Below are 12,385 nucleotides of genomic sequence, written 5' to 3'. Positions count from 1 at the left end.
TTTGACTATATTTTAATATTTTCTTTCATCATCACCAAGATATTATATAAGTCAAAACGTGTTAAGTTTCATATCCAATCTATTCTTTCACATAAAATAAAACCAAAGGAATATTAGTAGTTAATCGTGCAAAAGAGATTGTCACTATTGAAAACAATTCGCATAGGATGGAAATGCAATAAAATTGCCCCGGTTCAGAGATTTTCGACTAGTAATTTAGGGGGATCTTTATACAATTAGCCGATTAGAATTACTGTTTATTTTTCTAGTGATATACGTAAATTATATATAGTTAGTGGATTTGGCATGGCATGACAATTAGGTCCAATAATTAGCATAAAAAAGACAACGTATAAGGATTTGACATATGGTAGTCTAAAGTTATTCTCTCTCTTCTAATGCTTCAACCACCATTCTAAAAATAAGCCCCATCAAAATTATTTTCCTTAAAAATAATTTCTTTTTAAAAACCCTCTCTCTATTCTCTCATAGCAACTATTATCCTACAAATTAGGTTCTATTTCCTTTAATAGTATCCGAAAAACTCCCAAATATTTTTTAGTTATTTTTCTATTTTTTTATCTGTATATTCAAATATATATAACACAATAATAATTATATTATTATATCACAATGTATAATATAATAAAAATGTGTATATCAAAAAAGTATATTAAAATTTTATTTTTCTTCTTTGTATAATACATTTCAGATTGAAAACTCAAGTTCAAGACGACTCCACATGTGTATCCCCTATTGTATCCCGTGTATATCTTTATGTACATCAACGATATCATGTATATTTGTGCATATCCATGAAAATTTGTGTTATATATACGATATATAATGTGATACACATAGGCGTCCATAAAAGAATTGTGTTGTATACACGATATACAAAGTGATATACAGATGTCCTTAAAAATATGTGTGTGATATACATTGATGTACACAATATGCAACGCGATATACACATGTCACAGTTGGATTTTAGGTCTGATGTTTTACATGAAATCAGTCTAAATCACTTCTAATCTTGCTCAAATTTTGTATATAGCCCCGTTTAGGTATTTTCAACCAATTTCACTCACACCACTCGTTCAATCTAACCAAAAAAAAGAAGAGAGAAGAAAAACAAAGTTGAAATGAATTTTTCTCTCTTAGTTTTTGCTTATAATTTTTCTGATTACCTTTTCACCCCACTGATTTTTTTTGCATAATTTGCAAGAATTTTTGCTAAACTATGAGAGCGAAAGAAAAGAGATAGAAGAAGAAATACAAGGAGAGAAAGGGGGAGGGACGCAGTGAACAAAAAGAAGAAATACAAGGAGAAAAAGGGGGAGGGAAGCAGACGGTTTGGGGCCAATTGTTTGAGAGAGAATATATAAGAGAGTAGTTTTTTTAGGATTTGGCTATATAATGTCAATTTTTTGGGGCTATCTTTTCCTAACCTAATATAAGACTAAAAAATTGTCAATTCCTGTTATGTGTTATCACCTGGTGCCATTTTCTCATAGTTATACATATAGTGAAAGGAAAAGAGGGTATTAGTGCCAATTTTGTAAAGAGGTTAGACCTAAATTAGGCCCAAGAGGCCCAATAGAAAATCTAGCCCTCAATTTTGTGGAATCCACGTCACCGACTTCTTGCATTACCACCCGAAGCGGCTCCGTATTGATCCTGTAACTCCCAATTTCGGGTCAAAATAGGAATTTCAAATACAGAAGCCAAAAAAAAAAGGAAAGTAATCCAAAACAGTATTCAGAAAGACCATAAAAAAACACTAGTCTCAATCTTTCTCTTTTCCTCTTTCCTGAACTCCTGCGGCGTAGATCCGAGGAGTTTCAGACAAAACCCTAACCCCCCAATCGCTTTTACCCACTTTTCATTTCACTCTCTCTTTCCTATTCCTCAGATCTTTTCCTCATCTCTATCAGGTTAGCTATGTTTTTTTTCCCTTTAATATTTTAATGTATTTCTTGTAATATTTGTTTGTGTATTGAAGATTGAATCTTGATGATTGATTGTTGGTCTGACTACAGCTGGGTTTTGTGTTATGTAACTATTTTTAACTATTTTGGATAGAGATCTGTTTGATGTGATGTTCTTGATTATAAAAATACCATCCTACTTTGTTATCTCATATCTGGTTGGAACATGAGCAATTTCATTTCTCCTAGTTCTTGAATTAAAAACCTGAAAGTATTGTGCAAAAAGATGCTAGGAATGAGACTATCATTGTTTTGATGCAATATGTTCTTTTAAGTAATAGGTGTTTTGTAAGAAGTCTACGCAGTTCTGGATGTATTTTACTACTCGGGAAAACTGGATAGTTGGATACTTATTATGTATAGGAAGTAAATGTGGGGATTATAATGCCTTTCTCTGCCATCTGCTCTTTGTATTTTGTGTAAAGCTTGGCATGCCTCTCGTCAGATAGCCATCGCTACCGTACATTCTTTTAAGAATGAAGCACTTAGACACTTGCTCGTTTCTGCCTTTGTCACATTGACCCAGCATCATATAATCTGAAAGATTGGTTAGCAGTTGGCTGCTATTTAACTTGTATGTTAAAACAATTGATTTTCATGTGTATCTCCTCCTTTTGTGCTTTGTGCTTCTTCATAAAAGAAAGAAAACATACATTCGGTTGTGCTCTCCTCCTTTTTCAATGGTAGAGAGGAAGAACAGATAATTTTATTGCTGCTGTAGGTATTTGACATCTGTGATATTTTCATAGTAAGGTTTTGTTTTTTCCTTTTTATTTAGTTCAAGATTGTTTCATGAATTTCCATAAGCGTAATACCATAGTTCTTTTATTTGCTACAGTCATGGCTGGCTTGGCACCGGAAGGTTCTCAGTTTGATGCTCGTCAGTATGATGCCAAAATGACTGAGCTGTAAGTTGTTTGCTCTCAATTCTATACCAATAGGCTACTAATCTGGTAGCAGAAAACTACACTTACGTTTTATTTTCCTCATAAAGTGCTTTAGCTATCACTTGCTGCTATTCTGTGTTTGTTTTTGCTTGCTCATTTTATTTTTCAATTTTCTGGATGTTTGACATGCTGAAACAGGCTTGGGACTGAACAGGAGGAGTTCTTCACATCATATGATGAGGTTTATGACAGTTTTGATGCCATGGGTTTGCAAGAAAACCTGCTTAGGGGCATCTATGCTTATGGTAAATGCACTTCTTAAAAGCACATATGGTATTCGTCTCCCTTGTTATATTTAGCTGGGCATTCAACACCTCTCTTAAATTGCTTGAAGGTTTTGAGAAGCCATCTGCTATCCAGCAAAGGGGTATTGTCCCATTTTGCAAGGGTCTTGATGTGATCCAACAGGCACAATCCGGAACCGGAAAGACTGCAACTTTCTGCTCTGGAGTTCTCCAGCAGCTTGATTACAGCTTAGTCGAATGTCAGGCTCTGGTTCTGGCTCCAACCCGTGAGCTTGCCCAACAGATTGAGAAGGTTATGCGAGCACTTGGTGACTATCTCGGTGTGAAGGTTCATGCTTGTGTAGGAGGTACCAGTGTCCGTGAAGATCAGCGTATCCTTCAAAGTGGTGTTCATGTGGTGGTTGGTACTCCTGGCCGTGTCTTTGACATGTTGCGCAGGCAGTCTCTTCGCCCTGACCACATCAAGATGTTTGTTCTGGATGAAGCTGATGAAATGCTCTCAAGAGGTTTCAAGGATCAGGTTGCTGTTTACTACTCTCATTTTCTGCTTTATTTTTTTTTCTGTCCTTTTGGTGGAATTTTCTTATCGATTAGGTTTCTGTGTTGGGTAGTGCATAAATATGGGGATGTGTTTTTCTTTTTTTATTTTTTTTGGGGGGGGGGGGGAGAGGGGATAAAGTAAGTATATGTATGCTTCTTTTCTTAGTCATATTTTATGTTCGAAAAAGATTTGTCAATATCTAATATTAGCCTCTTCATGTGAGTTCTATTCTTGTCGTTATTATGCTTTAATGTCTTTTAGAATTGCTACAGGACTTTGCTGGTTTTTCCCCATTATTTCCTGTAGTTTCTCTTCTGGGCCTAACCTATAAGCTGATTTATTGCTCCCAAGGTTCACAAACAGTGTCTTATTCGAATGTTGTCTTTCATTATTTCCAGATTTATGATATTTTCCAATTGCTACCACCAAAGATTCAAGTGGGTGTTTTCTCTGCCACTATGCCGCCAGAGGCCCTTGAAATTACTAGGAAGTTCATGAACAAGCCTGTGAGGATTCTTGTAAAGCGTGATGAGCTTACGCTTGAAGGTATCAAGCAATTTTATGTCAATGTTGATAAGGAAGAGTGGAAGCTTGAAACTCTTTGCGATCTTTACGAGACCTTAGCCATCACCCAGAGTGTCATCTTTGTTAACACCAGGCGTAAGGTTGATTGGCTCACTGACAAAATGCGCAGCCGTGATCACACAGTATCTGCAACTCACGGAGACATGGACCAGAATACTAGAGATATCATTATGCGAGAGTTCCGATCTGGGTCGTCTCGTGTGCTCATCACCACTGATCTTCTGGCGCGTGGTATTGACGTGCAGCAAGTTTCCCTTGTGATTAACTACGACCTTCCAACTCAGCCAGAGAACTATCTGCATCGTATTGGTCGTAGTGGACGTTTTGGAAGGAAGGGTGTTGCTATCAACTTTGTCACAAAGGATGATGAAAGGATGCTTTCTGACATTCAGAAGTTTTATAATGTTGTCATCGAGGAGTTGCCAGCCAATGTGGCCGATCTCCTTTGAGGTTGTTTTGGTTATGTGAGGTGAATTCTTCCTTACATGAAGTAATTTAATATCTTATTCTTAGGTTAGTTAGAATTCTACCGGGTTTAGAATTGGGAAATGCAGGTGCCATGATTCACCATGGAACCTGTAAATCTTCAACTTTGGTTGGACTATCTACTATCAATTTTATCGGTTTGCCTTTTGTATTGTAAGTCTACAATAACTTCAGTTTTTGGATGTTCTTTGAAATTTTATTGAGATTTAACTCTTGACCTTGTTATTGTGTATGAGGAAGCTTTTAGAGGCAAATTGTTTTATTTGAACTGTGTGATAGTTTCACGCTTTGTGGTGCTTTTGTGTAGTTTGCTTTTGATTTGAGAGACATTGTAAATGGAAGATGGTGCATGTGTTGACGTATATTGTATTTGAGACTTATTAGCTTCCATGTGATCATTAATTCAGGATTGGTGCAATGGATGTCCTCTCCCTCCTCTTGTATGACATGTGTAGTGAGTAAAAGGGCCGCCCGGTGCACTAAGCTCCTGCTATGCGCGGGGTTCGGGAAGGGTCGGACCACAAGGGTCTATTGTACGTAGCCTTACTCTGCATTTCTGCAAGAGGCTGTTTCCACGGTTCGAACCCTATAGTGGTTAAAAAAAATGAGACTTATTTTGTACTCACAAGTACAATCTCAAGTATAGGACCAGGATTATTACTGATCCGTCCACAATTACAGAAGCTGCCGCATTAAGTTGCTGGAACCATTGCCCTCTATGTGGTTTCTGGAGTCGGGGACGTTGTGTGATAATTATCCCAGCATGTAAAAGGAAAGAAAAGGCCATTAGACTTCCCTAATTACCCAGCAGACTTATATAGTTTTGAACATGCATCCAATTGAGCCTATCATTTTCTATTTTGGTTTAACCATCAAGTATCCACAACTCATTGGCTTGATTAATCCGGATTTATACCACTAAAGGAGTAAAGCGTCCCTACTATGAGTTTACAATTTCATGGCTCGAACCCGAGATCTCTAAGGATAGACGGATCAGAACTGTCATTTTCTTCTTGTATTATTTGTGTGTTGTGTGAATAATTCTGAAAAATATTATAAATAGTAAATTTTGAGCTCTGCAGTTTGAATTTTGGATCTGTCTTCGTCCTACCATAATATATGACCTAAGAAGAATAATTAAAGAAAATCATATAATATAAGAAACAGAAACCAGTTGCTCTAACTTTAAGGAAACTTTAACAATTTCTTTGGAAAACAATATGGGAAGCACTACCCAAACAGGCCTAATGGCTAGTTCAGAAAATATTGAAGGCTAGAAAATACTATGGGGAAGCTGGCTGGCTAGAAGGTGATGTGTTGAACATTGAGCAGTTCTTTATAGAACAGGTATATATATCTGAAGTTTAGAGGAGGTTTTCAAAAGGTGTATTGGAGGAGATTGGTTTGTAACAATGTTTCCTCACAAAAATGGGCTTATATTCTGTATCTAGCTGCATATGGAAGAAAGTTTGGCACTATGGGGTTGTTTGGACAATATGGTTTGCTCTTTATGCAATGCACCTATTGGAGGGAGAGTGCTATTTGTACATCATGCCCCTTTACAATTTTGAATTTAAGAAAATGACCTTTTTAGATCTCTTATGTGTAAAAGACGGCTCTTTTACGTGTAAAAATAAATTTATCATGTGAAAAAAAAGGAAGTAGGTTCATAAAACTAAAAATAAGTTTGTAAAGAGCCAAAAAACCAATTGACACGAGTATTAAGAGTACTCTTGACCATTTGTTTTTTAGATAGATGCCCTCTCAATTAACCTTTAGAGCTCCTTCGGCTTACTGGTTACAATAATGGGGAAGTCCAAAGCTCGATTTTTACCTATTTATTTATAAAACAAACAAATGCGGCTAAAATTTGAGCTACTGTACCAACCACTCTCATAAAACTATCTATATCCGATTGATTTTGCATATTATTTATATGTATATTTATTACAATTTCCCGCCCAAGCGGTGTTGGATACGGTGTTGCATATTATTTTATACATATATTATATATTTACTCGATAACTATTTATAATTTAAGCCGTTGAGTGGACGCTATTTAAGTTAATTCTTACTTTTAATTATGATTAGTTTCAGTGTACGTGCGATGCACGTGTGTTTTGCGTCTATTATTAAAAAGTCCTACATCATATAGAATAAGAATGAATTATGTGAAATAACAATTGATGTTGAGATATATGCAATAATTTTTTGAATAAAAAATAAATACTTTACGTTAAGACAAGATGAGTTCAAAGTAATTGCATGTTTTCTAAATCTTCATGTACGAAATGAGTTAGTTATTTAGTAGTAATTATAATTATACATATTTTATTGTATAAAATAATGCTATGTTATGTTGTTGCTTCTGACCTAATTTATTATATTTAAGTTTTATTTTTCCTTTGAAGCATGGGCAAATATTTGCCACAATTCTCTTGTTACTTTCTTAAAAGAAAAATATAAATCTATTCTTTATTTGGCTATTCCTTTTTTGGAGGAAAAGGTTTGTATACTATTTTTTTCGTGAATTGCTCATATATATATAGGTGAGGTGACCAAATCATATTATTGTATCTCTTTTTATATATTTCTCTTTTCTCGTATGATTTATTGTTATTTAAAGTTTGCTCTGTGAGCTTCCATATAATACATTGTTATTTCAGTTTTAACAAATTAAAGTTAACGAATTTCTTAATGACCACAAGGTTTGGACTCCTCAATGACTTTGGTATGCATTCTAAACTAAACCTAGACAAATTATAAAACAAATTATAAATTAAATAAGAAAAACCTAAACAAATTACTGTAAAACAAATCAAAAATAAATATACACGTATAAACAATCAAAAATAAAAAGAAAATTAATTGTAATGACAATTTAATCTTATTTGCCCACTGACTTTAGATTTGGTCTAAACCAAATATAAATAAATTATTAAAAAAATCAATATAGAAACACATTGACTGAACAATCCTCACCTAGAATTTTACAAAGAAACATGCAAGTAACAAGTTTTTAATTTTTTTCTTCTAATTTTTTATCAATTCTATCTGCCATCCCCAAAAGAGAGTAAACTTATGGCATTGAGATTCTAATTTCACCTTTCCAAATGAGAAGAAAATTACTCTTGAAACTAATGTCAAGTTAAAATAAGAACATAAGTAGAATAAGTTCACTCCTTTTAAGAATACAAAAAGATAAATGAAAATTTAAAAAATTACCCGTGAGTATAACATACAAACTGATTTTGATGGTAATATCTTTTGCTACCAAAATCAAATTTTTATGGCACTTGATTGGGCACTCTTTCGTAGCAAGAACCATCTTTCTGTTACCTTGAAAAAATATGTACAAAATAACGGACAAATACTGACACTAATCTATAGAATAACATATAATTTCAATTTTCATGAATTAAGAAATATGATAAAACTAAAGAAGGACAACAATAATTTAATCAAAACAATGGATGCTTAAAATCATATCAAAACAATGGATGTTTAAAATCATATTTAAAGTGAGTGGTATATAATTTTAAAAACCTATATATATTATTTTAGCCTAAACTTGTACATGTTTTACTATTGTTATTTGCAATGGGAAGATATTGCTTTACCGATATTAGAGAACCAATTTAACCTTATTTAAATTAAATAAGAGATCTGCCACTTTAATCTTCATAAATTGTTAGAATTTATAGTTAACTAAAGAAACTCTATTCAATTTTGTCGTTATTTATATTGCAATAAATTAGAATTTTTCAAGTTTCCATGTTTACCTAATTAACGTTAGGTAAGTTTTTAAAGTTTTCTATTTCTCTTTTTATTAGAATAAGAAAATCTTTTAATTGATTTTAAAGGCCTAATTTAAATAAGGAAAAATTTAATAAATTAAATTTTATTTGATTTTAATGTCCTAAATATTTGGAGAAGCGCTAAATAACAAGATTATCCGATGTAAAATTATGTTTTAAAGGATAAAAAAAGCAATTGACATTTCGATAAGAGTTTTCCTACTTTTAATATAGTATAGATAAAGTAACTCACCTAAATTTGGCCCAAGCAGCCCAATAAAAAATCTAGCCCTCAATTTTGTAGAATCCACCCCATTCTCGGGTCAAAATAGGAATTTCAAAAAATAAAAGACAAAACAAGATGTTACAGAAAATAGTAAATACAATTCCATAAAAGAACACAATTACAAAAAAACCATAAAAAAAAAACACATAACACAACGCAAGAGTCTAATCTTTCTATTCTCTTTTCCTCTGAACTCCTGCGGCGTAGATCCGAGGAGTTTCAGACAAAAACAGCAGTCTTTGCAAACCCTAACTCTCCAATCGCTTTTACCCACTTTTCCTTTCAACTCTCTGTTTGCTATTCCTCAGATCTTTTCCTCGTCTCTATCAGGTTAGCTATGTTTTTTTCTCCCTTTTTTCTATGATATAATCTTCGTTTTTGTATCTTGATGATTGGTTGTCGGTCTGAATTGGTTTCTACAGCTGGGTTTTGGGTTATGTAGCTGTTTCTGTATGTGTGATATTTTTTGACTACTTTGGATAGAGATCTGATTGATGTGATATTCTTGATTGTAAAAGTATCGTCTTTGTTTATTATCTGTTTGTAACATCAGCTATTTCATTCTCATAGTGCTTGTATTTAGATTAAAGAACCTTTTTGTAAAGTATTGTGCAAAAGGATTATATTTTGAAAGGAATGTGAATGGTGGTCATTTGGACCTTGGATTTGTATGTTGAGATACTTATGGGATGAGACTATCATTAATTTGATTTTAAGTAATGGGTGTTTTCTTAGATGTTCTCTCAGTTCTGAATGTATTTGCTCATTGGAAAAACTGGATAGTTGGAAACCTATTACATGTGGAAAGGTTGGCTGGCAGTTGGCTGCAATTTAGTCTGTATGTTCAAACAACTTTTTTCATGTGTATCTCCTCTTTATGTGCTTTGTGCTTCTTCATAAAGAAAGAAAACATACATTCTGTCGTGCCCTCCACCCCTTTCAATATTCGAGAGGAAGAACAGATAATATTATCGCTAGTGCTAGTATTGGAAAATGTGATATTTCAGCAGTAAGGTTTTGGCTTTTCCTCTTTATTAAGTTCAAGATTGTTTAATGAATTTCCATTAAAGTAATACCATAGTTCTTTTATTTTCTACAGTCATGGCTGGCTTGGCACCGGAAGGTTCTCAATTTGATGCTCGTCAGTATGATGCCAAAATGACTGAGCTGTAAGTTGCTTGCTCTCAATTCTCTACCAATAGGATATTAATCTGGTTGCAGAAAACTACACTTGCGTTTTATTTTCGTCCTTTCTTTAGCTATCACTTGCGACTATGTTGTGTTCCTTGTCTTTGCTTGCTCATTTAATTTTTCAATTTTCTGGATGTTTTGACATGCTGAAACAGGCTTGGGACTGAGCAGGAGGAGTTCTTCACATCATATGATGAGGTTTATGACAGTTTTGATGCCATGGGTTTGCAAGAAAACCTTCTTAGGGGCATCTATGCTTATGGTAAATGCACCTCTTAATAGCACATGCGATTTTCCTTCTCCATCGTTAGATTTAGCAGGGCATTTAACACCTGGCTTAATTTGCTTGAAGGTTTTGAGAAGCCATCTGCTATCCAGCAAAGGGGTATTGTTCCATTTTGCAAGGGTCTTGATGTGATCCAACAGGCACAATCTGGAACCGGAAAGACAGCAACTTTCTGCTCTGGAGTTCTCCAGCAGCTCGATTACAGCTTAGTCGAATGTCAGGCTCTGGTTCTGGCTCCAACCCGTGAGCTTGCCCAACAGATTGAGAAGGTTATGCGAGCACTTGGTGATTATCTCGGTGTGAAGGTTCATGCTTGTGTAGGAGGTACCAGTGTCCGTGAGGATCAGCGTATCCTTCAAAGTGGTGTTCATGTGGTGGTTGGTACTCCTGGCCGTGTCTTTGACATGTTGCGCAGGCAGTCTCTTCGCCCTGACCACATCAAGATGTTTGTTCTGGATGAAGCTGATGAAATGCTCTCAAGAGGTTTCAAGGATCAGGTTACTGTTTTCTCCTTTCATTTCCTGCTTTATTTCTTTTTCTGTCATTCAGGTGGATTTTTCTTATTTATTAGGTTTCTGTATTGGTAGTGCACAAAAATGGGGATGTGATTTTCTTTTTTGGGGTTGGGGGACAAAGTAAGTATTTATATGCTTCTTTTCTTAGTCGTATGCTAGGTTCCGGAAAGATTTCTGCATATGTGTTATTAGCTTCTCTATGGGAGTTCTATTCTTGTCATTATTAGCCTTATTATGCTTTAATGTCTTTTAGAATCTCTGCAGGACTTTGCTGGTTCTTTTTCCCTTATTTCCTATAGTATCTCCTGTGGGCCTAACCTATAAGCTGATTTATGCTCCCAAGGCTCACAAACAGTGTCTTTGATTTTATTATTTCCAGATTTATGATATTTTTCAACTGCTGCCACCAAAGATTCAAGTGGGTGTTTTCTCTGCCACTATGCCGCCAGAAGCCCTTGAAATTACTAGGAAGTTCATGAACAAGCCTGTTAGGATTCTTGTGAAGCGTGATGAGCTTACGCTTGAAGGTATCAAGCAATTTTATGTCAATGTTGATAAGGAAGAGTGGAAGCTTGAAACTCTTTGCGATCTTTACGAGACCTTAGCCATCACCCAGAGTGTCATCTTTGTTAACACCAGGCGTAAGGTTGATTGGCTCACTGACAAAATGCGCAGCCGTGATCACACAGTATCTGCAACTCACGGAGACATGGACCAGAACACTAGAGATATCATTATGCGAGAGTTCCGATCTGGGTCATCTCGTGTGCTCATCACCACTGATCTTCTGGCACGTGGTATTGACGTGCAGCAAGTTTCCCTTGTGATTAACTATGACCTTCCAACTCAGCCAGAGAACTACCTGCATCGTATTGGTCGTAGTGGACGATTTGGAAGGAAGGGTGTTGCTATCAACTTTGTCATAAAGGATGACGAAAGGATGCTTTCTGATATTCAGAGGTTTTACAATGTTGTAATCGAGGAGTTGCCAGCCAATGTGGCCGATCTCCTTTGATGTGGTTTTGGTTCTGTGAGGTGAATTTCTTCTTTACATGAAGTAATTTAATATCTTATTATTAGGTTTGTTAGATATCTATTGGTCTTAGAATTGGGAAATGCAGGTGCCATGATTCGCCATGGAACCTGTAATTTTCCTGTTTGGTTGGAGTACCTACTATCAATTTTGTCGGTTTATCTTTGTTTTGTATTGTAAGTCCAAAATAACTCCAAGTTTTGGATGCTTTTTGAATTTTTATTGAGATTTAACTCTTGGCCTTGTTATTGTGTATGAGGAAAGTTTTTAGAGGCAAATTGTTTTATTTGAATTGTGTGATATTTTCACGCTTTGTGGTGCTTGTGTAGTTTGGTTTTGATTTGAGAGGGAAACATAGTAAACGGAAGATGGTGCATGTGTTGACGCATATTGTATTCGAGACTTGCTAGCTTCCTTGTGATCATTAATTCAGGATTTGTGCAACGGATGAGACCATCCCACGGTTGAGCTGTTTAGTATTT

General features: G+C 35.1%; 2 protein-coding genes across 2 annotated transcripts; both read left to right on the top strand.

Moving 5' to 3' along the window:
* The first annotated feature begins 1,843 nt into the window (after window positions 1-1,843).
* Window positions 1,844-5,017, top strand: LOC107783884 (eukaryotic initiation factor 4A-10). The gene is given in 5 exon segments (NM_001325374.1): window positions 1,844-1,937; window positions 2,830-2,899; window positions 3,077-3,183; window positions 3,273-3,703; window positions 4,123-5,017. Coding segments are annotated over 4 exon segments (1,242 nt in total). The 5' UTR covers window positions 1,844-1,937; window positions 2,830-2,831; the 3' UTR covers window positions 4,759-5,017.
* A 4,088-nt stretch (window positions 5,018-9,105) lies between these two features.
* On the top strand, window positions 9,106-12,158 carry LOC107783883 (eukaryotic initiation factor 4A-7). The gene is given in 5 exon segments (NM_001325373.1): window positions 9,106-9,208; window positions 9,978-10,047; window positions 10,225-10,331; window positions 10,422-10,852; window positions 11,250-12,158. Coding segments are annotated over 4 exon segments (1,242 nt in total). The 5' UTR covers window positions 9,106-9,208; window positions 9,978-9,979; the 3' UTR covers window positions 11,886-12,158.
* Window positions 12,159-12,385: the final 227 nt, after the last annotated feature.

The sequence above is a fragment of the Nicotiana tabacum genome, chromosome 23 (assembly GCF_000715075.1).
Source record: "Nicotiana tabacum cultivar K326 chromosome 23, ASM71507v2, whole genome shotgun sequence".
NCBI lineage: Eukaryota > Viridiplantae > Streptophyta > Magnoliopsida > Solanales > Solanaceae > Nicotiana > Nicotiana tabacum.
Note: the sequence above shows the minus strand (reverse complement) of the source record. Positions and strands in the feature narration are given on the sequence as shown.